This window comes from Chrysochloris asiatica, unplaced genomic scaffold, assembly GCF_000296735.1.
Source record: "Chrysochloris asiatica unplaced genomic scaffold, ChrAsi1.0 scaffold00002, whole genome shotgun sequence".
NCBI lineage: Eukaryota > Metazoa > Chordata > Mammalia > Afrosoricida > Chrysochloridae > Chrysochloris > Chrysochloris asiatica.
Genome location: NW_006408520.1, coordinates 46,424,064 through 46,448,897, shown reverse-complemented (window position 1 = coordinate 46,448,897; position 24,834 = coordinate 46,424,064). Strand labels below are relative to the sequence as shown.

The 24,834-nt window shown below is 36.9% G+C and overlaps 1 protein-coding gene across 1 annotated transcript in view; it reads right to left on the bottom strand.

Annotated features, from left to right (window-relative positions):
- Nucleotides 1-24,391, bottom strand: part of ZZZ3 (zinc finger, ZZ-type containing 3) — a 56,588-nt gene extending 32,197 nt beyond the window's left edge. The window contains exon 1 of the mRNA XM_006831084.1: nt 22,887-24,391. Within this exon, the coding sequence (XP_006831147.1) occupies nt 22,887-24,391 (1,505 nt within the window). The remainder of the gene's footprint in view (nt 1-22,886) is intronic.
- Nucleotides 24,392-24,834: the final 443 nt, after the last annotated feature.

Sequence of the window (24,834 nt, the reverse complement as noted above, 5' to 3'; positions counted from 1 at the left end):
CAAAATGTACATAGTGGAGATTCTTCAAATAGTTATTAGTACCATTATATTTTAAAAACAGTAATACAAGAAGCTGTGCTACGGCCTGTCTTTTTCCATAAAGCTGTCCTGGAATACAGATATGCCCATTTGATTATACTATGTCTCTGATTACTTTCTCAGTACGATGTCAGAGTGCAGTAGTTATAACAGAAATCACATGGCCTGTAAAGACAAATATTTGCTATCTAGTCCTTTAAGAAAAAGTTCGCCAAGTCTTGTTCTAGATAAAAAGAAACTAAAGAGACACAGTTTCTGCTCCTTGGAAACCCTATATAGAGTTGCTATGAGTCAGAACTAACTCGCAGGCACTTTACAGCAACAGCTAACAGACATGACAACCAAATGCAGTATGTAATCTTAATAAAGTCTCATGGTGGGAAAGAGGGAGGGAGGACAGGATGTATCAATAATAGATGTGTGAATAACTGCAACATTTTAAATATGTATTGCAGATTATTTTATTCTCTCAATTTTACATTGCTATTATGAGATAATGGTATTTAATTTAGATAAAGGCTATACAGATGTTCACTGTACTATCCTTTGAAGTTTTATAATTTTCCTAAATAAAAACAATGAAGAATGAAGACGGTTTCCACTATACTTTGCTATTGCAAAAAAAAGCAGCTTGATTCCCTGTGAAATACAAGCTTGATGAAACAAACAAAGAGCCAGAGGAAATAAGGTGATATAAGAATAACTGCATTTGATGGATGGATACACAGGCTGGAAGGGAGAGTAGGAGCGTACCCACAAATGTACAAAGGTTTGACAGAATCCTGTACAGTGATATTGATGTTTGCTACAAATACATCCACAAATGTGGTAAGAGTATACGGAGGTTAAAGTTATGAAAACTTCTTAGACTTCAAAAACCTTGAGGGAATCTCTAAGCCTGAAGGTTGAGGACTATAGTCTCAAGGGACAATATGGTAAATTGGCATAACACAGTCTACAAAGACAATGCTCTACATCTTATTTTGGTGAGTAGTGAATGGGGTCTTATAAGTTCATGAAAAGTGAAACTATTGGTTGGTCTCCCATTGTTTCGAGGGAAGAAAAGTGATGAAAATCAAAGAAGCATGGAAATAGTCCAATGGACAAATGGACCATGTCAACATCAGTCTCCATGACCCTGAGACCAGAAGATGCCCCTGGTAGTGCCCCTGGGGGTGATGACTATGTGCACCCGAGTCGGTTCCAACTCATATGGACTCTGTATAGAGTTTCCAAGTTTATAAATCTTCATGGGAGCAGAAAGCCTCATCTTTCTACATGGGGCGACTAGTAGATTTAAACTACCGACCTTGTGGTTAACAGCCCAGCTAGTAATCTGCTTCGTTACCAGAGCTCAAACACTAGCAATTATTCTGAAAGAAATCACAATAGATGGTCCCAGATAGAGTGGGAGAAAATGCAGAACAAAACACAAAATCATAAAAAAGACCATGTTTACTGTTCAGAAAGAAAATGGAGGACCCCATTTTCTTGGTTACCCTTCAGGTCTGGAACTGAATTCACCTCATAGCTCAATTTTCAGCCAAGCAGGTGATAGGTATTATATAGGGGTACCAACAACATTAGTGAAGTATGCATACCATTCAAGATCAAAAAGATAAAATTTACCTAAAGGCAAAATTCATACGTTGAGAAAGGAGGAGGAACGGAAATAAGGATTACAGGGAGGTATAATTGGTTACATTGAGAGGACTGCAATTATTAAGATGTAATGAAGTGTATGACTTGTTAAATGTGAAACTAATGATCTGCTCTGTAAACCTGCAATCAATTCATATTAAAAAGTTATAAAGAATAACCAGATTCACCTAAATACAGTGTAAAGAGAAAACAAAAAGGAATATAGAAAATTTACAATCAGATGGCTTTACACCAATGTGTGTGTGTATATGTCTACACGTACAGGTGTATGCACCAGTGAACAAAAAGAAACGGGGGCCAGGGGAGCAAAATAGTATGTTAAATTTCCTTCCAAGGAGGACAAAATTATATAAAGTGGATTGATCTTAAGAACAATGATCAGGTTAATTTGTCGTTACTGTTAAGTGCAATGGCGTTGGCTCTGACTTATAGCGACCCTCATAATTCACCAACAGTTTAAAATAATTTGAGGGAAAATACCTCAATTAATTCTAACTTCCCATAATTTCCCCCACGTGAAGGAACACGTCCAAGCTACATTGAAGGCACTGTTGCTATTGTGAAGTGCCACTGAGTCAATTCATAGTGATCCTGTATGGGGTTTCCAAGGAGCAACTGTTGAGTCTGAATCACTGACCTCACAGTTCAAATTGACTTTATGGTCCAGTGTTCATCCTACAGTGCCACACTAGGAGTCCATAGTGAAGGTATTAGCAATAAGAAAAAAACAAAAAAAACAAGGCTTCAGGAATTAACAAATTACCAACTGAAATGTTTCAACAAACTGATACAGCATTCTATCGGGCCAACCAACTGGAAAAAGTTCATATTTGTGGCCATTCCAAGGAGAAGCGATCCACCAGAATGCAGAAATTATCAGGCAATACCATAATATCACACACAAGTACAATTTTGCTAAAGATAATTAAAAAGTGGTTGCAGAAACAAATTGAAAGGGAGTTACCAAAAGTTCAAGTTGGATTCAGAAAAAAAACAAGGAAAGAGGGATGTTATTTTGATCTTGGCTGAAAGCAGAAAATATCAGTTGTTTTGTTAAGTGCGGTTGAGTTGATTTGGACTCATAATGACCCTGTACAGGTTTTCAAAGCAGCAACTGGTTAAGTCTGAGGTACCACCAACCCTGTGGTACAAACTGATCTTTCAGTCCCGTGCTTTATCCCACAGTGCCATAATTATGCATGCATAACTGTGTGGATCATAACAAACTATGGATAACATTAGAAGAATGGGTAATCCAGAACATTTAATAGTACTGGTGAAGAACCAATACATATATCGAGACATCTGTTCAAAAAGAACAAAGTGATACTGAATGGATTAAAATCAGAAAAGGTGTGTATTAGGGTTGTATCCTTTCACCATACTTATTGAGTCTGCATGCTGTGTGAAAAATCCAAGAAGCTGGAGTATACGAAGAACACAGCATTAGGACTGGAGAAAGCCTCATTAATAATTTGCGATATGCAAATGACACACCTTGCTTGTTAAAAACGAAGAGAATCTAAAGCATTTGTTCATGAAGACCAAAGAATACAGGCTGCATTATGAATTACAACTCCATATAAAGAAAATAAAAGTCCTTACAACTGGAGCAATAAACAACAACATGATACATGAAAAAAACAATTGAAGTTGTCATGGATTTCATTTTAGTTGGATCCACAAGCAATGATCTTGGAAGCAGCAGTCAAGAAATCAAATAATGAATTTGCACTGCACAAATCTGCTGCAAAGGACCTCTTTAAAATCTTAAAGAGCAACAATGTCACTTTGATGACTACAAAAGTGCCTGACTCAATCCATAGTATTTCCAATCACCTGATATGCATGTGAAAGTTGAACAATGAATAAGAAAGACCTTCAAGGACAAAGATTCATCTCTGATGAAGAAATGAAGACAGTGGTGCATTAGGCAGATCAACCTAAAACATTTTTTAATAAGGGAATACGAAAGCTTGCTGACAGACGAATGCATTGAAAAGCAAGGAGATTATGTCCAAGAATTATGAATTTGTCTTTTCTAAAAGTTGATTAAAATAAATTCTACAGCTAGAGTGCAGATAATTTTTGACTCACTCTCCTACAAGCTGTATCATATGATACTTTCACTCAATATTATGAAGAATTTCAACCACTCAAAAATTCTGTTGTTTGTTGTTAAGTGCCGTCAAATCGGTTCCAACCCATAGTTACCCTGTAGAGGGTTTCCAAGGTGCAGCCATTGAGTTTGAACTGCCGACTTAGCAGTTCAAACCGACTTTGCAGTCCAGCGCATTAACCTACAGCATCACATTAGGACTCAAAAATTCTATGGGAACTACAAATTCAATAATTCACAAATAACTTCCCATTCACCTTCTATGAGAATCCAGAAATGATCAGAGGAAAACCAGAATGTCTTTAATGATATTCTGTGTTAAAGCAAAAACTAATACCTCAACTTCTGATAATGCCTTATTAACATCAAGAACAACTTTATAATGAAATGCACTAAAGATAATGAATTATTAAAAACAAACAAAAAACCATGTTCCTGTTTATTTTAATAGCACAAAAGAATCAGCAAGATACTAGGGCTTTATTAATAGAACAAAATCTAAATGTAAGCATAAGCAGAAGTCAAATTAAGCTTTAAAGATGCTTTTGCCTTGAGGGCAGGTACTGAACTTAAACACAATTTTTTGGACTTCACATGACCAGAGAGCAGAAGACAAAGTCATTACGGTAGGAGGATAATAGGGGGCCTCCACCCCATCAACTTGGATCCCTATTCTTTATCCCATCTCAAGCTCACCAGTTGCTCCTCAGAAACTCTAAACAGGGTCGCTATGGATCGGTATCGATTCAATGGCACTTAACATCAACAATAACTATGTCAGATTAAAATCTCAACACCTATCACAAGATAATCTTTATGCATATTTAATGCCAAAAACCATAATACCTGGGTGGCACCCAAAAACAAATATAGTTTCAAGTAGTTCTAAACTGATATGACCCCTGCCTCAAAAGCACCCACAGAAGTAAATGCTTCAGAACAACACGGTTTCAAACTTATGCTTCAAAAATAACCTATAATAATTTTCCCCAAAAAAGTAAACACTTTACATTTAAAAACTACTAAGCTTCTGGTAGCGTAGTGGTTACGAATCGGACTACGAGGCACAAGGTCAGCAGTTTGAAACTACTAGCTGTTCCGCGGGAGAAAGATGAGGCTTTCTGTTCCCATAAAGATTTACAGCCTTGGAAACCCTGTACAGGGTCGCTATGAGTCAGAACTGACTCCACGGCACATAACAACAACAACAAGCTTCTTGATCTCAAAACTTATTATCCAACCACAGTAATCAGATAGCCTGGAACTACTGATTCAAATACAGATACGTAGACCAATGGAATAGAATTAAGAATCCAGAAGCAAATTCATACATCTATGAGAAGCTGATCTTTAAGAAAGGGTCATACATCACACTGTACAAAAAAATACTTTAAAATAGATCAAAGACATAAATGTTAAAGCTAAAACTATAAAGTTCATGGAAGATAACAAAGAGACAAAACTAGAGGGCTTAGTTTAAGGCTTAAATAGTCTATCAAACACCACTAAAACGACATGAATACTAGAAATAAATTAGATAACTGAGACCTCCTAAATGTTAAATAATGATGCTCATCATCCAAAGAATACCAAGAGAGTAAATAGAGAACATACAGACTGTGAAAAACATCTTTGGCAATGAAATATATTGGCAAGAGTCTAATCTCTAAAATACATAGAAAACTTAAAAAAAAAAGTAACAGGAAAAATACAAAACAATAGAGGCAGATGGACTGTTACTACAAGAACAGACAAATTGCTTGTCTAGGAAACATCAAGGCAAGTGGTCGGGTCCCCTTAATGCAAACCCCCTTCCAAGACTCAAACGGAAATACGCGCCCTGATTGGTGACCATTCGCATCGCAGATGGGGAAAGTGGGGTAAAAGCAGCAATGAAGCGGCAAGCTAAGCCCTACAATGTTCAGTGGGCTTCTGTGGACCCAGATGGGGGCCTGGCTGGCCAGCAGTGTGGGGAGACCTGGGGACTCCTGGATCCAGAGTCAGCGGCGTGGCCACAGAGGACTAGAGTGGAGAGTGAAGCTACCAGCTGATAGGAAGAGAGGGCATAAGCACAAGAACACCCACACTTGCAGATGGTACCCATGTGACCTGGTCCCAATGAATGGATGATCAGAACTCAACCAGGAGAAGAAAGAAGAGGGGGGAAAAAAAAGAGTGATATGAGACAATTTGATGAACTTGATTTACACCTATGGATGCAGTAACCTGAAAGAAGGAACAAACTCTCACAGCAAGAAACATTCCCACCCCCTCTACACATAGAGTAGACAGAGATGGGCAACTTGGACATTGGATACCCAAATGGGGAGCGGGGGACTACAAAGGCAAGAAGTAACTGGCTTACAAGCTTTCAAGAGGGAACCTAGAGCTAGTGGGCATGGAGGAAGGCAGAATTTCCAGTGAGTAGTATCTAATCTGTCTAGGCGGAGCTGATGAAATGAAATGCAGAAGGGTCACTTGTGATACATTAGTGAATGATTGTTATCAGGACTGATTGTGAGGGTTGGAAATATAAAGGTAGACATTTGGTAGCAAGGAAGGGAGTTATTGACTCTCCAGTATAGGAGCGGAGGTCTCTGGGACCATCAACGGAGAAGAGCCGAGAGCGGGACCCTATCCAGAGAAGCAGTGAGGCCCGAGATGGAGGCAGAGACGATGACGTGGAGTGATGAAGCGGATGGGGACTTTGGATCCAGAGAGGGAGAGGGACTGGGTCCTGAAGAATGGGGGAGCGGGGGAGTGTAGAGGGCAGGTTTATAGGGTATACCCTTTGGTCGGTTGATGATGCATGGAGGGAATTGGAACCATGGCAATGAGACAATATACGATGGAATGAATGTAAAACTAAAGTTCTTTCATGTAAAATATCATAAAATTCACAATAAAACATGAAAAAAAGATATAATATTTACCACTAAAAAATAAATAAATAAAAAAGAATCCAACTTTAAAATGGGCAAAGCATATGAACAGACACATGATGAATTAAGATGGCCAATAAATACATGAAAATATACTTGCAATCCTTGTCCATTAAAGAAAGGCAAATCAAAACTACAAACAAATATCATCTCACCCTGGCAAAAGTGGAAGTGATCAAAACACAGAAAACAAACAAATACTGATGGAAGTAGTGGGGAGATTGGAATACTCCTCTGGTAGGATTACAAAATGGTACAACTATTATGGAAAATGGTATGATGCTTCCTCAAAAACTAGAAACAGAAAAACCTTATGATCCAGCAATCCCACTTCTAGGAATATATCAGTGAGATATAAAAATCAATGGCACAAATACGCACATCCATATTCACTGTAGCATTATTCACAAGAGCAAAAAGATGGAAGCCTAAGTGTTCATTAACAGAATAGATATGCAAATTGTAGTCCATAAATACAATAGAATACTATGCAACTAAAAAACAATGAAGAATCTGGGAAATATAACATGGATGAATCTGGAGGACACTATGCTATGTGGAATATATTAATAACACAAGGACAAAGACTGTATGGTGCCACTATTATTACCAATGTTATATATTCTAACTTCTGATTCTTTTTCTGTTTCAACAATTGCATTCCAAATATCAGCAAATTATCAATGTACCTTGAATGCATATTTGATCAATTTCAGACTTCAGAAATTGTTTAAAAATCTTCTTAGGAATATGAGGCAATTGAATATACCAAAGATGAAGTCAGGTGCACTTTAGCTTTCAAAGGGACATCTTTGCTGTTTAACACTTAAAAGACATCTTTTGCAGCAGATTTGCCCAATGAGCTATGTCGTTTGGTTTCTTCACTGTTACTTACATGGGTGTTAGTAATAGATCTAGGTAAATGAAATCCTGGATAACATCAATTATTCCTGTTTATCATGATTGTTGTCCAGTTGTGAGAAATTTTTGTTTTCTTTACATTGAAGTGTAATGCATATTGAAGGCTACAGTCTTTGAGTCTCAGCGAGTGCGCTTCAAATACTTGTAACTTTTGTTAAATTAGGTTGTCTTCTGTGTATCACGGGTTATTAATGAGTCCTCCTTCAATCCTGGTGTCACTGCTCAGATTATTTACTCAGCATATAGGTTGAATAAGTGAAAGAATACAACTCTGGCACACACCTTTTCCTGATCTGAAACAAAACAGTATCCCTTCGTTCTGTTTTTGAATGGCTGCCTCTTAATCTATGTACAGGTTTTGTACAAGTATTAAGTATTCTGGAATTTCTATGCCTCTCAATGACATCCATAATTTGTTATGATCCAACTAGTCGAATTCCTTTGCTTAGCCAATAAAATACAAGTAAATGTCTTTTTGTATCCTCTGCTTTCAGCCAAGATCTGTCTCATATCAACAAATGAAACCCCTCCTTCCATGTCCTATTTTGAATCCAGCTTGAATTTCTGGCAGTTCCCTGTCAATTGACTGCTGCAATCATTTTTTAAATTACCTTCAGCAAAATTTTACTTGCTGATATTGTTCAATAACTTACATAATGTTAGATCACCTTTCTTGAAAATGGGCACAAATATGGATGTCTTCTAAATCAGATGGCCAGGTAGCTGACTTACAAAAATCTTGGAATAAATGAGTGAGTGCATCTAGTGTTGCATCTTTTTGTTGAAACATCTTAATTGGTATTCTGTTAATATCAATACCTTCATTGCTGCTAGATTTCTTCCTTCAATACCAGTGTTTCTTCACTGTATGCAACCTCCTGAACATGAACCAATTCTTTTTAGTAGTGGCTCTGTATATTCCTTCTATCTTCTTTGGATACTTCCTGTATTGCTCAATATTTTGTCCACATTGTTATTGTTATGTGCCATCAAGTCAGTTCTGATTTACCATGGAGTGGCTGATGGGAGATGGGATTGAATTGTTGACCTTGCGGTTAGCAGTCCAGGCATTCAGTTTTGCAACCTGAGACCTGAATTGCTTTTCTTCAGTTCTTCAAGCATGAGAAATGCCAATGTGCTCTTCCTGTATACTATACAAAGTAAACTACAATGAAATGTCTTTTAACTATAGGTCTTTGCATATTTCATTATGCTTTACTTTGTCTTCTTGAGTATCCCTTTGAAATTTTCTATTCAACTTTTACTTTATCATTTCTTCTATTTGCTTTACCTAGTCTATGTTCAAGAGCAAACTTGAGTCTTTTCTGACATAGATTTTTTTTTTTATTTCCTTTCTTTTTAATAAACTTTTGCTTTCTTAAGGTATGACGTCCATGACGTCATCTCACATCATGTCTGGTCTCCAAGTTTTTAGTGCTCAATGGGTCAAAGTTACTCTTGAGATGGTTTCTAAATTACCCTATGGCTGCCTATGTGCCAATGAGTCAGTTTCAAATAATGGCAACCCTGTATAGGTTTCTGAGGCTATAAATCTTTATAGAAGCAGAAAGCATTATCTTTGTCCTGTGGAGCACCCTGTGGGCTCAAACTGCTGACCTTGCAGTTAGCAGTCTAATACGAACCCACTATGCTACCAAGGTTCCTCAAATTACTCGATAACTAAGAGGGTAGTAAAAAATTATCCACATCCTGGCTGTAGTATTTAATCAACTTTTAGAAAAGACAAATACATAATTTTTTACATACTCTCCTTGCTTTTCAATGTACTTTTTCCATCTGTCAACAAGCTTTCATATTCCCTTAAATTAAAAAATATTTTAGGCTGAGCTGCCGGTCAAAGAGGCACCTCAGTCCTCACTTCTTCATCAGAGGTGAATTTCGCACTTGAAGGGCTGATTTCAGGAGAACAAACAGGTCAAAGTCCAATGGAGCAATGTCAGGATTAAAGAAAGGATGCTTTAACACCTCAAAATGAAGTTTTTGCAGAGTGTCAAGAGTGTGGGCTCTACATTTAATCTCAAATTTTAGCTTCAGCTCTTCAGAGAACATCTCACTATAATGAGCACTGTTGATTGTTGAACTTTTTTCCTGATAGTGTTCCAATACTGGCCTCTAAGAATCCCAGAATTTTCCAGCTGATTGGCTCATAGTGTTGAATCCATATCTCATCACGAGTAATGATTTTTTTAAAAGAAACTTTTACCTTCCTTTGAGTATTTGTCCAAATTTTGCTTGCAGATGTCCAAATGTTTCTGTTTATGGTCATCCACACACGAACTGTTTTGGTACCCATGTCACACAAACTTTTTGAAACACAAGTGTGTCGTGGATTATTTCATAGACAGAGTCATGGCTGATCTGCCACTGTCAGTCGTCTACTTGAGAGACTCATTTCACAGGCACACTCAATGTCATCCATCATGGACGTGGGCGGGCATTTTAATATAACTGGAATACAGATAATTTTTGACTTACCCTCGTATATGCAAACGTTTCATATACCCTTAAACATATGAGTTATTACACAACTTTTCTTCAAAGCAAAAGATATTCTATAGGGGGAAAATGTTACCAGGAAATCACTTCAAATCATACAGAACAGAATTTAAGATTCACAAAGGTGTACTGGCTCAAATTCCAGTACTATCAATCAAGAACTACAGGATCTTATTTAAGTCACTAACATTTAATTTTAGCTTTCTCAAGTTGTAAAATGATAACAGACCAAGTAAGTGATTGAAAAAGATATGCAAAACATTAGTGAAAAGCTAAGTGAAACATTCTCCAGGGTTACAAGACATGTTTCACTCTAGTTGCTTTGTGTTCCTGTAAAGCTTTACAGCCTTGGAAACCCAATACACGGTTGCTATGAGTTGAAATAGACACAGTGGCAATGGGTTTGGTTTTGTTTGGTTTCATATTATATAAATATAAATTTCGTCACTGTTTTCTTCATACAGAATCATATATAAGACCTGGGTTTACCACCTCTGCCTATAACTAGAAGTATGCCAAGTAATTGACTTCAGGGAATAGGAAATTATTTTTAAAAACCTCATGCATAGCACAGACTCCCCTACATCACAGTCTTCTCATGATATATCCATAGCTTTTCTCTTACAGAGGTTACCTTCAAAAGGGAATTATTGGAGATGTGATGGCTGATCACTAAAGAGTATTGTTGTTGTTAAGTGCTCTCGAGTGTAAGTCACTAAATAATATACTTCATGAAGGTAGGATATTTTATGTACACCTAGCCCTCTAGTTGTTAGAAGGTATCAATGCGTGACTAATCTCATTTATTACAATTCTTAAGAGGAAAGCCTTCCTTTGTTTCTCTCTCTCTTACTTCTTTGATACTATTCCTAAGCACAGTATGGTTCAGAAGACATTACAAAGTATTCATAAAGATGAAAACAAAAACTACAGAAAAAAATTAGAGCTGGATGATTATATAGATACAGATGATTTTTCGGTGGTTAAACAATTATATTCAAAGCATTGTTTTAATGATATGTACGACATTGTAAGAGTTCTTTAAGTATTCCAAAGATACAGATAACCCCAATTTTCTCAATACTTAAGACTTAGATGGGCACATAAAAAACATACTTACCTAACTCATGGTGACATGTAACTATGGAAAGCAAATACTATAGCTGAAAAAAAAAATCAGGATTAAAAAGTAACAGGTAAACTAGAATACTAGAATAACACTAACAGATGAAAATTAACCACACAAACGAAAAATCTCATACTCAACTACAAAACTCCTAAAGTATAGAATGGAATGGACCTGCCTTGTAGGCAAAGAACAGAAAGACAAACAACAAAACTGTGGGCAGCCTATGTGAAATAAATATCAACTTGCTCATCAGAAAGAACATAATATTCTTTTGAACTTATATGAACCCCTTCACATGGTTATATACATACTGTTGCATTACCCATTCTAAAGGACACAAGTATAATCAATATGCAGCTAGAGTCCTGGTTTGATGCTGTGGGTTAATGCACCAGATTGCAAAGCTGTTTGAACTGCAAAGTTGGCGGTTCAAGCTCACCAGCTGCTCCTCAAAAATGCTATACAGGTCGCTATGGGTCAGAACTGACTCGACGGCACTTAACAACACCCTCAGAATCATTATACTTCAGAAGCTACATATTTCTATTTACTTACTTAAATGTTGAAACACTAGATAGTACAGAAAATTCGTAACCAATTCATAGAGTTTGCAAGACTTGTAATGATAAATTTCACTGACCATGATGAGACCATAAGCATGATACAAACAATATGATCATTGCTGGAAGGTAGGTACAAACTATGCTTCATGTAAGAATCAAAAACCAAGCTGAGCCCTAAAAAGTATGTAGATTGAATAGTGACAACACAAGGAAGACATTGCAGCCAGAAAACAAGAGGGTAAACAAAAGCACAGAGGCTGGTTGGGAGAATACTAAATTGTACACTATGGAGTAAATGATGCATCAGGGTAGGCTGAGGCAATCATGCAGTATTTTCTCTGTACTGGAGTTTTTAAATGAATACAGAGCTGTGTAATGTAAAGCAGATGTTCTCCCATGTAAACTATCACTCAATTCACAATAAAAATTTTTAAACAAAAAAAAGGAAAAGAGTTGTGGGCCTGGTGTGATTCACAAAAATGGGCTCTCTCCCCATTCTGATAAGCTGTGGTCATAATCAAGTCAATTACCCTCTGAGGACCTCCTTTGACAAAATGAGTCCCTAAAATCACTTTCTACTTCCAGAATCTCCAGGAAGCAGCAGTTGAGCACCTATATTTTTTAAATATCCATGGATTATCATAAAGGATGTTGTCCTGGATAAAGGTGCACAACTCTACTAAACAAGAAGCAACTATACATTATGAGTAAAGGTGATAAAAAAAAAGCATTTGCTTTTAATAAACTTAAGAAACAAATATAGCAATGGAAATCACATAGAAAACTATATACTTTTGATGTATTAAGGTTACCTGTTACCACCAAGTTGATTCTGATCAGGGTAACCCCGTATGTTAGAGTAGAACTATTCTACAAGGCTTTTTGCCTGTAGTCTTCACAGAAGTCACTCAATAGGACTTTCTTCTGCAGTGCCAAGGAGTGGGTTCAAACCACCAACCTTTAGATTAGCAGCTGAGCACTAAATGTTTGCACCACACAGAAATGTCCTGAATACCGTATCTAGCATTGAAGTGTATTAAGAAGTAATCAGTTGAAAAGCAAAGGAGTTAGTTGACAGAAGAGGGTGTATTAAAAATATTTTCAAGATATAGCGTGCAATGTATATAAAGGAATAGACATGAATTGCGTCTACAGAAAATATGTATAAACTTGGATGTCCCATTATTCTCAAGAGTTCTGAGAGTTATATAATGATGTAATCATTCCTGATGATATCTGTCGTGATCAGTCTGTCAGTTCTAAGGGGATTAGAGTATTATCAGTACCCTTACTCACAGCCCTGGGAAACTCCCTTGATATAAAGAGAGGCTGTGGCCTGCATTACAAGAGGTAAAAGGAGATTAACTAACAGACAAGGAATGGCCTCAGTACCACCAAGAATGAGCAGGGAGCTGAGCTGAGGATCCAGGTCCCAGCACTGTGACTCTTAGACCCATAGGAAAATCAATGTCAAGACTTATGGAGATCTCCAAGGGATATCAGGTCCAAAGATACTGAAAGGAGACAAAGATTGTCTCTCAGAACCTGCAAATAGAATGTCTTTCCCTAGAGTTGGTTCCCTGAATTTGGACTTCAAGCCTCCTAAAATGGACAATACATTTGTACGTTAAAGTCATCTTTTATGGTATTTCTCTTATAGCAGCACTAGATAACTAAGACAGCTCCATTCTAATTCATCCCCAAATTGAACTCACATCACTGACTAGAAGTTCTAGAGAGGCATCCTTGGGCTCAACAAGGAACGACTTTCTGTTGAATTAACATATGAGCTACTTTATAAAGTAGTGTTTTCCCAGTGCTGTTATTGTTAAGTAGTGTCGAGTCGGCTCCAATACATAGCAACCCTATCACAACAGAATGACACACTGCAGCATCCTACACCATCCTCACAATTATTATATTTGAACCCATTGCTGTTGCTACTGTGTCAGTCCATCTCCTTGGGAGGCTTCCTCTTTTTTACCGACTGTCCATTTTAACATGCACCACTATACTGAAAAGGGAGCAACTACAAACTGTGTAATGATGTAAACATTTGCATTTGGAAGGTTAATAGAGCTGTAATACATAATATAAACTTAATAAATGAATATAGCAATGAAGCCACATAGAAAGCTATATAGTTGAGGTATTAAGATTACCTGTTGCCACCAAGTCAATTCTAACTCATGGCAACCCAAGGCGTCCTTCTCCAGGAACTGGTTCCTCCCGACAATAAGTACAAAGTACGAGAGAAAAAGTCTTGCCATTCTCACTTGTAAGGAACATTCTAGTTGTAATTCTTCCAAGATATATTAGAATTGGTTTTCTTCAGTATTCACTAATATCATAATTCAAATACATCATTCTTCTCTGGTCTTCCTTATTCATTGTTCAACTTTCACATGCATACGAGGTGACTGAAAATAACCATGGCTTGGGTCAGGCACATTTTAGTCCTCAAACTGATGGTATCTTTGTTCTTGAACACTTTAATGAGGTCTTTTGCAGATCTAATGCAACATATCATTTGCTACTTCTACGGGCACTGACTGTGGATCTAGCTAAATTAAATCTTTGACAACTTCAATCTTTTCTCTATTTATTGTGATATTATTGACTGGTCCAGTTTTAATGATTTTTGTTTTTTTTTATGCTATAGTGAAATCCATACTTAAGGTTATAGTCCTTTATCTTGATCAGTAATTATTTCAAAGGCCTCTTCACCTCTAGTAAGCAAGATTGTCATCTGCATATGTTGCTGAGTGCGTTTAAGTCAATTCTGACTCAAAGCGACCCTATGCGGGGTTTCTGAGGAACAACTAGTGAGTTTGAACCATCTAAACCTTGCTGTTCAAACTGATCTTGCCATGTAGTGCCTATTCCACAATGCCACACCAGAACTCCCTTATCTGCATATAGCAGGTTGTTAAAAAACAGTTTCTCAGATTATTTACTCAGCAAACAGATTACCTACAGTGCCACACCAGAACTTCCTCATCTGCATATAGCAGGTTGTTAATAACTCTTCCTCTAATCCTGATGCCAAATTCTTTATAAAACACAGTTTCTCAGATTATCTACTCAGGATACCGTTTATAAGTATGGTGAAAGGATACAGCACAACACATACCTTTCCTGATTTTAATATATTCAGTATCCCATTGTTCTAACAACTGCTGCATGGTCTATGCAGATGTTCCTCGTGAGCATAATTAAGTTTCAGGAATACCCATTCTTCTCAATGTTATCCACACAGTTGAATGCTTGTGTATAGTCAACAAAGCAATAGTAAAATTCTGATATTCTCTGCTTTCAGCCAAGATCCATCTGATCAGGAGGGTAGTCCTCATTCCATGTCCACTTCTGAATCCCATAAATTTATGGAGTACATGTAATGCCTCTCAATCAAATGTACTCCTGCAAACATTACATACAAGGGAGCTTCAAAAAGTTCATGAAAATATATGACTATCTTTTTTACTCCATTTTCCCACAAACTTTTTGAACCTCCTTCATGCGTTACTAAAAAACAAGCACAGAAATTCTTAAGAGTGGAAAAAAACATATACAAATGGCATTTTATTCCTACCTATACTCTCTGGAAAGGAGCTCTGTCTTACAGTGTAGTGGTTATGAATCGAGCTGCAAACCTCACAGTATGCAGTTCGAAACTATCAGCTGTTCCGCAAGAGAACGATGAAGCTTTCTGCTCCCGTAAAAATTTACAGCCTTGGAAACCCTGTACAGGGTCTCTATGAGTCAGAACCGACTCCACGGCACAAAACAACAACAACAAATACTCTCTGGAATAAAGCACCGGACCACAAGGTCAGTTTGAACCACAAGGTTACCAGTTCCAACTCATTAGCTGCTCCTTGGAAACACTATAAAGTGTCTCTAAGAGACACTTAAAAAACAGTGAATTGGAAATGCTATACAGGGTCTCTAAGACACTTGATGCACTTAACAAATAGTGAATCACAGCAGGGTAAAGCTGAGGCTTTCTGCTCCTGCAAAGATTTGAAGCCTGGCAAACCCTACACAGGGTTCTAATGAGTGGGAAGGACTTAACACTTAACAACAATAGTGATTCATCTTGAGCATTCCCTGGTATGTACATATTCCCCCCCACACACTTTTTTTTGGGGGGTAGACTTCACATAACATGAAATTCATGATTTAACCATTTAAAATGTACAAGTTAGAACTATTTTGTACATTCATAATGTTGTTTAGCCACCATCACTATCTAATTACAGAATATCTTCATTGCTCCAAAAGGAAACCCATATCCATTAAGTAGTCACCCCTTGGCAACCAATAATCTGCTTTCTGCATCTATGGAATTGCCTGCTGTAGATATGTCATATAAATGGAATTATATGAACTTTTTTCTGTGCTTGTCTCATTTCATCTAACATAGTGTTTTCAAGATTCACCCACATTGTAACATTATCAGCGCTGCATTCATTCCTTTTTATGGCTGAATAATATTCCAATTTATGGAAATATCACATGATATTTATCCATTCAGTTAGTTGACGGATATATGGGTTGTTTCCACCTTTTGGCTATTGTGCATAGTGTTGCTGTGGAAATTCATATACAGGTTTTTGCTTGAACACATTTAAATTTGGGAGTGGGGGGGGTAATACTTGTGGAATTGGTACTGCAGGATAATGTGCTGGACCACAAGGTTGGTTAGAACCACAAGGTCAGCAGCTCAAACTTACCAGCTGCTCATTGGAAACCCTATACAGACAGGGTCGCTATGAGTTGGAACCAACTCAATGGTACTTAACAGCAACAATGATAATACTATGTTTAACTTATTGAGGAAGTAAGCGTCAAACTGTTTTCAGAGCAGCTGTACCATTTTATATTCCCATCAACAATGTACAGTTTTACCAAAACCAACAAATGTTCTATAATGGTCATATTTTATCAGCCTACTTTGCCAACCAATCTCTTTCTAAAAGGGTATTTCCACCCCCACCACACAATAACCCACCCATGACTGACAACTGGTACCTGAGCCAACGAAGTCTATCAACTACAATAACCAAGTTCTCTTTAGGAAATGTGAAGAAGTTTTGGAGATGAAACATTGTGCACAATGGGGGTCACCAGAAGTATAGTGGCAATTCAATGCCATTTGCAAATTGAAATTATGGGAGAAAGAAAAGGAAAATTGTGCAAAAACCTTGTTGCTGCTAAGTGCCACCGAGTTGGTTCTGACTCATAGTGGCCCTGTACAGGGTTTCCAAGGCTTTAAATCTTTGCAATAGCAGAAAGCCTCTTCGTTCTCCCACAGGATAGCTGGTATGCTAGAATCACCAACTTTTTGGTTTTCAGTCCAGTACTTATCTAATGTACTCCCTGTGAAAACCTTAATAAACAAGGAGGGAAAAACTGGTCTATAATGCATAAAGAAAATAAAAGGTGAATTTGAACTAATAATTCACAGAAATCACAACTTCACTTATCCTGAAATCAAAAGAACTAGGTAGTGACCGGTTACCATTACTAATGCTCTGTCCAGAGATACAATGCAGGGGAGGGGGTCAGAGGAAAAATGCTATAGAGAAGCTATATTAATGGAAAAAGTACAACTAGAATGAAATAATGAAAATGTTGTCATATTGTGAAAAATGTAAGCAACATCACTGAATAATATGCATGTTGTTGTTAAGTGTCATGGAGTTGGTATCAACTCACAGTAATCCTGCATAGGGTTTCTGAGGGTTTCAATAGTTTTTCGGGAGAAGAATGCATCATCTTTCTCCATGGAATAATAAACCTATCAATTGTTAAATGGGAACCTACTTTGCTATGTAAACTTTCATCAAAAATATTACAAAAACAAAACCCTAGAACATACAGAAGTCAAATCAAAAGAACACCGAGAAGTTAAAAATCACTTAACATAAGAGAAAAAAGAGACTTATATAGTGATGCCAGAAAACTATCATTACATAATCTCTGTCAGCAAAGATGCTTCTGAATTAGAAAGTAAAGATTAAATTATATACTTGGGTGCAAATACACTTAGATTATAACAGAGTATTACATTTAGAAATCATTTGTAATGGTTGAAGTAAAATGCTCATATTAAAAAGAGAAATGATAAAGAATATAATGCATGTTCTGATAACTACTTACAACCAGAAATTTTATACAGCAGTTTACCTCCTTTCTTCATTAACCTTTATGTCAAACTACTGGGGCCAATCTCATTACTATTCCACTGCTTTCCCAGTGAGCTAAGACAGTACATGGAGCATGAGCTTTCCCTACCAACCTATGACTTTAATATTTGTATATCTAACTCATATATTCTAAAACCCCTAAATCAGTGTTTTCAAATGTTCTCAATCATCCATTTGAAGTCGAACTAAAACTAGTTTTTAAAATTTTTCCCCGTTTGTACATTAGCAGTTATCTTTATAGACACAATATGTTCTTTTTTAAAAAATGAACATGAAAATATGTAACACAACAGGCTACTTACCCATAATGTTGATTCTGTATGACAGAATTCTGTATGACAAGACTACAATTACAAAGCTACAAAACTTTTGAAAACTGAATATCCAAGACTCTGCTCCATGAGAGTTCTCAAGGTAGAACCCAAAAGTCCATGGAATAAGTCCTTATTGGATGAGGTAACCAAGTAAAGTTCAAAGAGTTCTAAACTACGATTTAGAAGACAGGAGTTCTGATCCTATCTCAACCAGTAACTCATCACGATACTTATAAGAATACTGGAGCAAACTACACTTCAATTTGAATATTTATTTTCCAGTGATTACGCTTGGTTTTGAAGAAAAGCTCTGAACATTAAAGCCTGGGATCTGAAATCTTCTATACCTACTTATACCTAGACAAGAACTTCAAAAGAAATCAGTTTCAGCACTTCTGATTCAAAACAAACAGCAAAAGGCCAATTCCCACACAAAAACATCAATCCACAGTTGAATATATGATCTCAAGCCAGGAAAGCAATTTAGGCCATATAGAGTCATCAGGCAGTCTCTATGTTAACAAAATGTATCAACCTTGAAGATCAGCAAGCTGTGAAATAAAATAGATTTCTTTTTATTCCTGTCCCTAATCTTTCAGAGGACAATTCTGGTAAAATGGTCCAGTTGAATTCATCCTAGAAAAAAAGATACCTGTAGTCCTTTGCTGACAGTAGGACTATTCATTAGAAAAATACATAAAAGCACACTGTGGATTTTCCATACTAAGAAAGGAGCTCTGGCAGCGTAGTGGTTACAAATCGAGCTCTGAAACACAAGGTCTGCAGTTCGAAACTACCAGCAGTTCCGCGGGAGAAAGATGAGGCATTCTGCTCCCGTAAAGGTTTACAGCCTCGGAAACCCTGTACAGGGCCGCTATGAGTCGGAACCGACTCCATAGTACTTATCAACAACAGCAATGGAAAGGTGATGGTATATAGAGAGGTAAAAGAATAAGTACCCAGAGTATATGTAGACGACTCTACTCACAGTATTGTCATGTGTGTTGTTGTTATGTGCCGTGGAGTCAGTTCCAACTCATAGCGACCCTGTACAGGTTTTCCGAGGCTGTAAACCTTTACGGGAGCAGAAAGCCTCATCTTTCTTCAGCAGAACAGCTGGTAGTGTCGAACTGCTGACCCTAAGGTTAGCAGCCCGATTCGTAACCACTACGCTACCAGAGCTCCTTATTTTCATGTGTAGATATGTGTAAAAAATACAACATTTAAAAGAATTAGATGATCTAATATCCTTGCAAGGACTTAAATTATCATTTGAATGTTAAGGATAGAAAGACACTATGATTGAGTGATAATTTAAAGGAATGTTTCAACTCAAATGAAACAATCCATTGGTTGAAATAAAATATGCTGGCATTCAACAGTATGTCCTCCTGGCTGGCTCTAGATAAAAAAAACTATGACCTGCTCAGTATTTTCTATTAATAACCTATTTTTAAATTAGCTACCAGGAAGTATTCATCCCCAATTAGTGCTGGTGGTTTTGTGCCGTGGAGTCGGTTCCGACTCATAGCGACCCTGGTATACAGTTTCCGAAGCTATAAATCTTTATGGGAGCAGAAAGCCTCATCTTTTTCCCACGAAACAGCTGGTAGTTTCGAACTGCTGACCTTGTGGTTCATAGCCCGATTCGTAACCACTATGCTACCAGAGCTCCTTTCCCAATTAGTAGGAATATACATTTTTAGGCTGTGCGTTACCCACTTCAAAGGCAACTAACTTCTGGATAATTTTTCCTGCATGGGTTGAGTAAGAGAAAAATTACTTGATGGGATGGGGCATATGTGTACACATGTGATTACAGCCAGATCATGGCAAGGTTGGCAGTTCAAACCCACCAGCTGCTCCTCAGAAATCCTAAACAGGTTCGCTATGAGTTGGAACCGACTCAATGCACTTAACAACATAGTGACCCTTCAGGACACAGAACTGTTCCATAGGGTATCTGAGACTGTAAATCTATACAGGTACAGACTGTCTCATCTTTTCCCAGAGAGCAGATCATTGGTTTGAAAAGCTGACTCTGCAATTAACAGCTCAGTGCTTAATCCACCATACCACCAGGGTTCCTTACATGTATGTATATTACTGTTGATAAGTGCTGTTGAGTTGGTTCCAACTCGTAGCAACCCTGTACAGGGTTTCTAAGGCTTTAAATCCTTAAGATTGCAGAAAGCAACATCTTTCTCCATGGAGCAGCTGGTGGGCTGAAACCACTGATCATGTGATACAGTACTTATTCTATAGAGCCACCATGTTTCCCACATGTATGTATATATGTTGTTAAGTGCCATCAAGTTGGTTCCAACACATATAGGAAAATAATTCATCTACTCCAAGTAGCTTCTAATAGCATTTTCAAATGGGCAGAAATTTACTTGAACTTGTCAGGCTGACCAGTATTGCGATACTATACTAAAAGATGACAACTTAGAAAAAAAGAGCCAACATTATACCCAACAATCTCTTGGCTCTAGACAGGAAGCACAGGAATCAGTGGTCCCAGCGAGGAGAGAAGAACTTTGCACAATTAAACTCTGCACCATAACCAAACACCCTACCCTCTCCCAATTTCCCTCTATTAATTAAGAGGTTCATCAAGATACTTTCTCCATCTCACTTCTTCTAATTTGTTTCCTTAGGGGATTAAAAAAAAAAAAAAAGGAAAAATTAAATATTTAAAAATAAAGGTTACCATAAAATGCTATCTTCAAAAATAAACTGGAGCAGGGCAAAATAGAATTATTTTGTCCAGTCACTCAATTACTGTCCAAACAAAGCAACTAGCATTCAAATCCCCAAATACTCTGTATGTCCTTGGGAAAGACACTATATTGTGCTCATGACTAAAGGGTTATTAAAATATCAACCTTTATATGTTAATGGTTACTATCTCTAGGTAATTGCTTTATTCCAATATCATCCTTTCAGAATCAACATCAGGAGAGCACTCACAAAAAAGCAACCTATAATGGAATAATACTTTCCATTAATAATAATAGCTACCCAAGCATTAAGAACATTAAAACACAAATACACACAATAAAAAGCAAATAAATTAATAATTTTGTAAAAAATCACATTTCTTTAGTTTTTGGAATTTCCTCAATACATATCATCTGCTTTTAAGCCTGCAGATGACAAATTCTACTTTAAAAAAAAAAAGGAGCTCTGTTAGTGTAGCGGTTACGAGTCGGGTTGCTAATCTCATGGTTAGCAGTTTGAAACAACCAGCTGTTCTGCTCCCATAAAGATTAACAGCCTCAGAAACCCTATACAAAGCCGCTATGAGTCGGGACCAACTACAACGCATATAACTACCAGCAACAGCCACTTTAAAACACTGTTATTACATATTTAGTAGAACTTAAGTTACTTCTACTTTTAAAGCATCTAAGAATTGTTTTGATATCTTAAAAGATAAAATGATCCACCAAACCCAATTTTAGACACAGACCTATACTAAAAAGCTACCTTTTTGTCACATGCAAATTTGATCCAGCTACAACACATGGCAAGAAGAATATTATGTTCCACAAACAAGATCTGACACACTGAATTGATACCAACAAAGATCTGACAGTTGCCAAAACAAAAATACAATGATTTTTCAAATCAGAGCATTTTTATTTATATAGTTTATATAATTGGTTGTGATACTAATTCAAAAACATTCTCTGGAAGAGTAATAAATAATAAAGGTGGCCATCTATCTTAGCTTGCCTCCTACTGTTGCTGATCATGATATTTATAATGAGCACTACTTGTTACAGGGTTCAAGGATTATTAAGCTCCATAGTTAGCTCCAGTTCATTTATGTTACTATCGGTACTACTTTAAAGAAAATCTAAACAAAACTGTGAAAAATTCCAATACAGAATTCTTTATTTAAAGTGCCTTTATGGCAAAGATTGCGAACTGGAAGCATTTTGTCTCCTCTTCTATTCAGTATCAGGAAATGCTATAGCAAATGCTTTATGAAAATTATATAAATAGACTATTGTTAATATGCTAACTACAACACACAGCTGTCATCACATTAACAATGATATCTACTTCTCTTAAGCAAATGTTACAAATGTCATAGATAATGCATAAAGAACATTTTTTAAAAAAATTTTTAATTGGGAAATAAGATAAAAGTAGATTTCTATAAAACTTATTTTAAAACAAAAGTATCATTAACTATGTTTCTGCATAACATTTCTATTCTGACATTTGAAATGCCAGAACTCGAAAAACCATATTACTATACAGAAGAGAAATAAAGGAGAGTTTTAAAGCTTTTCTTTTTTGCAGTTGTTTTTTAAGAGTTGGGAAAATCATTATGTTAAACCTAAAATTTTAGCTAAAGCCTTAATTTTAGCTGTAATAAAAATGCTATGAATAGATACAGAAAATGTGGGGAAATAAACAAAGCAGAATTCATGGTTACCATATTTACACATACTCTTTGTTGTGTTTCAGTGCCACATGATCTGATTCAAAGTAATAAACATCAGGATCATCATCTTCCTCTTCTGTAATGTGCTGATTGGCACTCTCTTTGGCAGATGACAAATGTCCAATATTGAGTCTTGCTTCTGAGGGTGGCTTACTTAGTCCTTCACTTTCATAATTTTCAGAGTCACAACATATCCCCTTTTCATTCTGGGAAATTTCATCAGGATTTGTGTGAGATTCACTTATATTATCACTAATTGCAGCATTTGTTTCATTGGTACTAAGAATATTCTCCTCAACTTGTCCATTTTCTCTGCAAGGAGAATTATTTTTACTGGGACTACCACCTCTGGCAGGGGCTGCCCTTCGTGGTGAAGTTCTCAGTGTGTATCGATGTTCTTGAGGTTCAGATAAAGACATCATTTGAGCTGAAACACAGTCTAGTACAGAAGATGGTTCTGATTCTCCAGACACTGGCATACTCTCAAGACTTGTGTCCACGTTGTTATTGGTGTTTTCAATGCATCGTTCTTTCGAGGCACTGCTATCTCCCACCACATCTACTTCTTCCTCAGAATCCCTTAAAGAAGACTGAACTTCAGAAAGTGGCCCTGTAGCTGACTCAGTAGTCAGCTGATTAACATGTTCCACAGGCAGGCAAGCAGTTACTATTTTGTGGTCCTCCAACTTGACCTGCACTTCTGAATTTGTGCAAGGCACGTTATGGTCTATACAACTGTCCTCCTTCCTATCCAGGAACACTGAAGTTTGGGTATCCGAATCCCCATTTTCAGCTACTGATTTTTCCTGCAACATATAGGAACCAGGGCTATTTTGTTTCGTGTTCCCATCAGGCTGACAGTCATCGCAGTTTATAACAGCTGAATCACTGTCATCAACACCATTGACAGCCAAATAGCCTGTGATTTCTTCAACAACTGCAGATTTAAGTGGCCCTTCCTCACTTATATTCACCTTTTTAATTTCCCTTTTCTCACAATCATCCAGTATAAGACATCGACAAGCTCTTTTAGTCCCTTGAAAATCTGCATCATTGTCCACTACTGTGCTCCTCTGTTCTACTGACTCCTTTTCTGATTTTACAGGTGAATCTTCTTCTGAACTGTTTGGTGCTTCGGATCTAAGACAACGCTTAATTCTTTTTAAAACTGGAGAAACAGGTTCTGTTTGCCTTCGCTCACAATTTTCTACAGCCTGCCTTTCTATGTTATCCTTTTCTGAAGAAGAAAGTCCTCTTTTCCTAGGGCTTACCCATGATTCTCGAGTACTTTGCTGTTTTAAATCAGAGGTTCTTCCATTATTATTTCCTTTCTGAATTTGCACAGGCTCTGGTCTCTTCTTTGGTGATCTTGATCGTACTTGAGAATGAGAGGAAATTTCTTCAGGGTGAGCAATGCTACGATTCCTTAAAGTTCTACCACAAAAAGATTCATCCAAGCCGTTTAACCCCACTGTTGATCTTGTAACACGAGTAGATCGGGAAGCAGCCATACTATGGCAAGTCCCTACTATACGGTCATCATGATCCACTCATTGGGAAACCTTCAAAAACGTAAACAAAATAATGAGAAAAAGGTAATAGTTAATATACCTAAAACAAAAGTATAAAGCTATAACTTTTTAATCCAAGTATAGCCAATATTAATAAATTGCATAATTTATTTTACTAACATTTACTAAGATACTGATATTGTTAATAGCACTTACATGACAATTAATATGTTCCAGGAACCGTTCTATATGTTTTAACATACATTAATTCACTTAGGTCTCACAACAACCCAGATAGGTGCTATTGTCATTTCTTTTTAAAAAGAGAAAATTTAAGCACAGACCGTTTATTATATAATTTAACACCATACATCTGATAAGTGGCAGGGCTGTCAAGATCAGACTCTTACCCTGTGCCTAGAAAAGACCGTCTCAAATGGGAT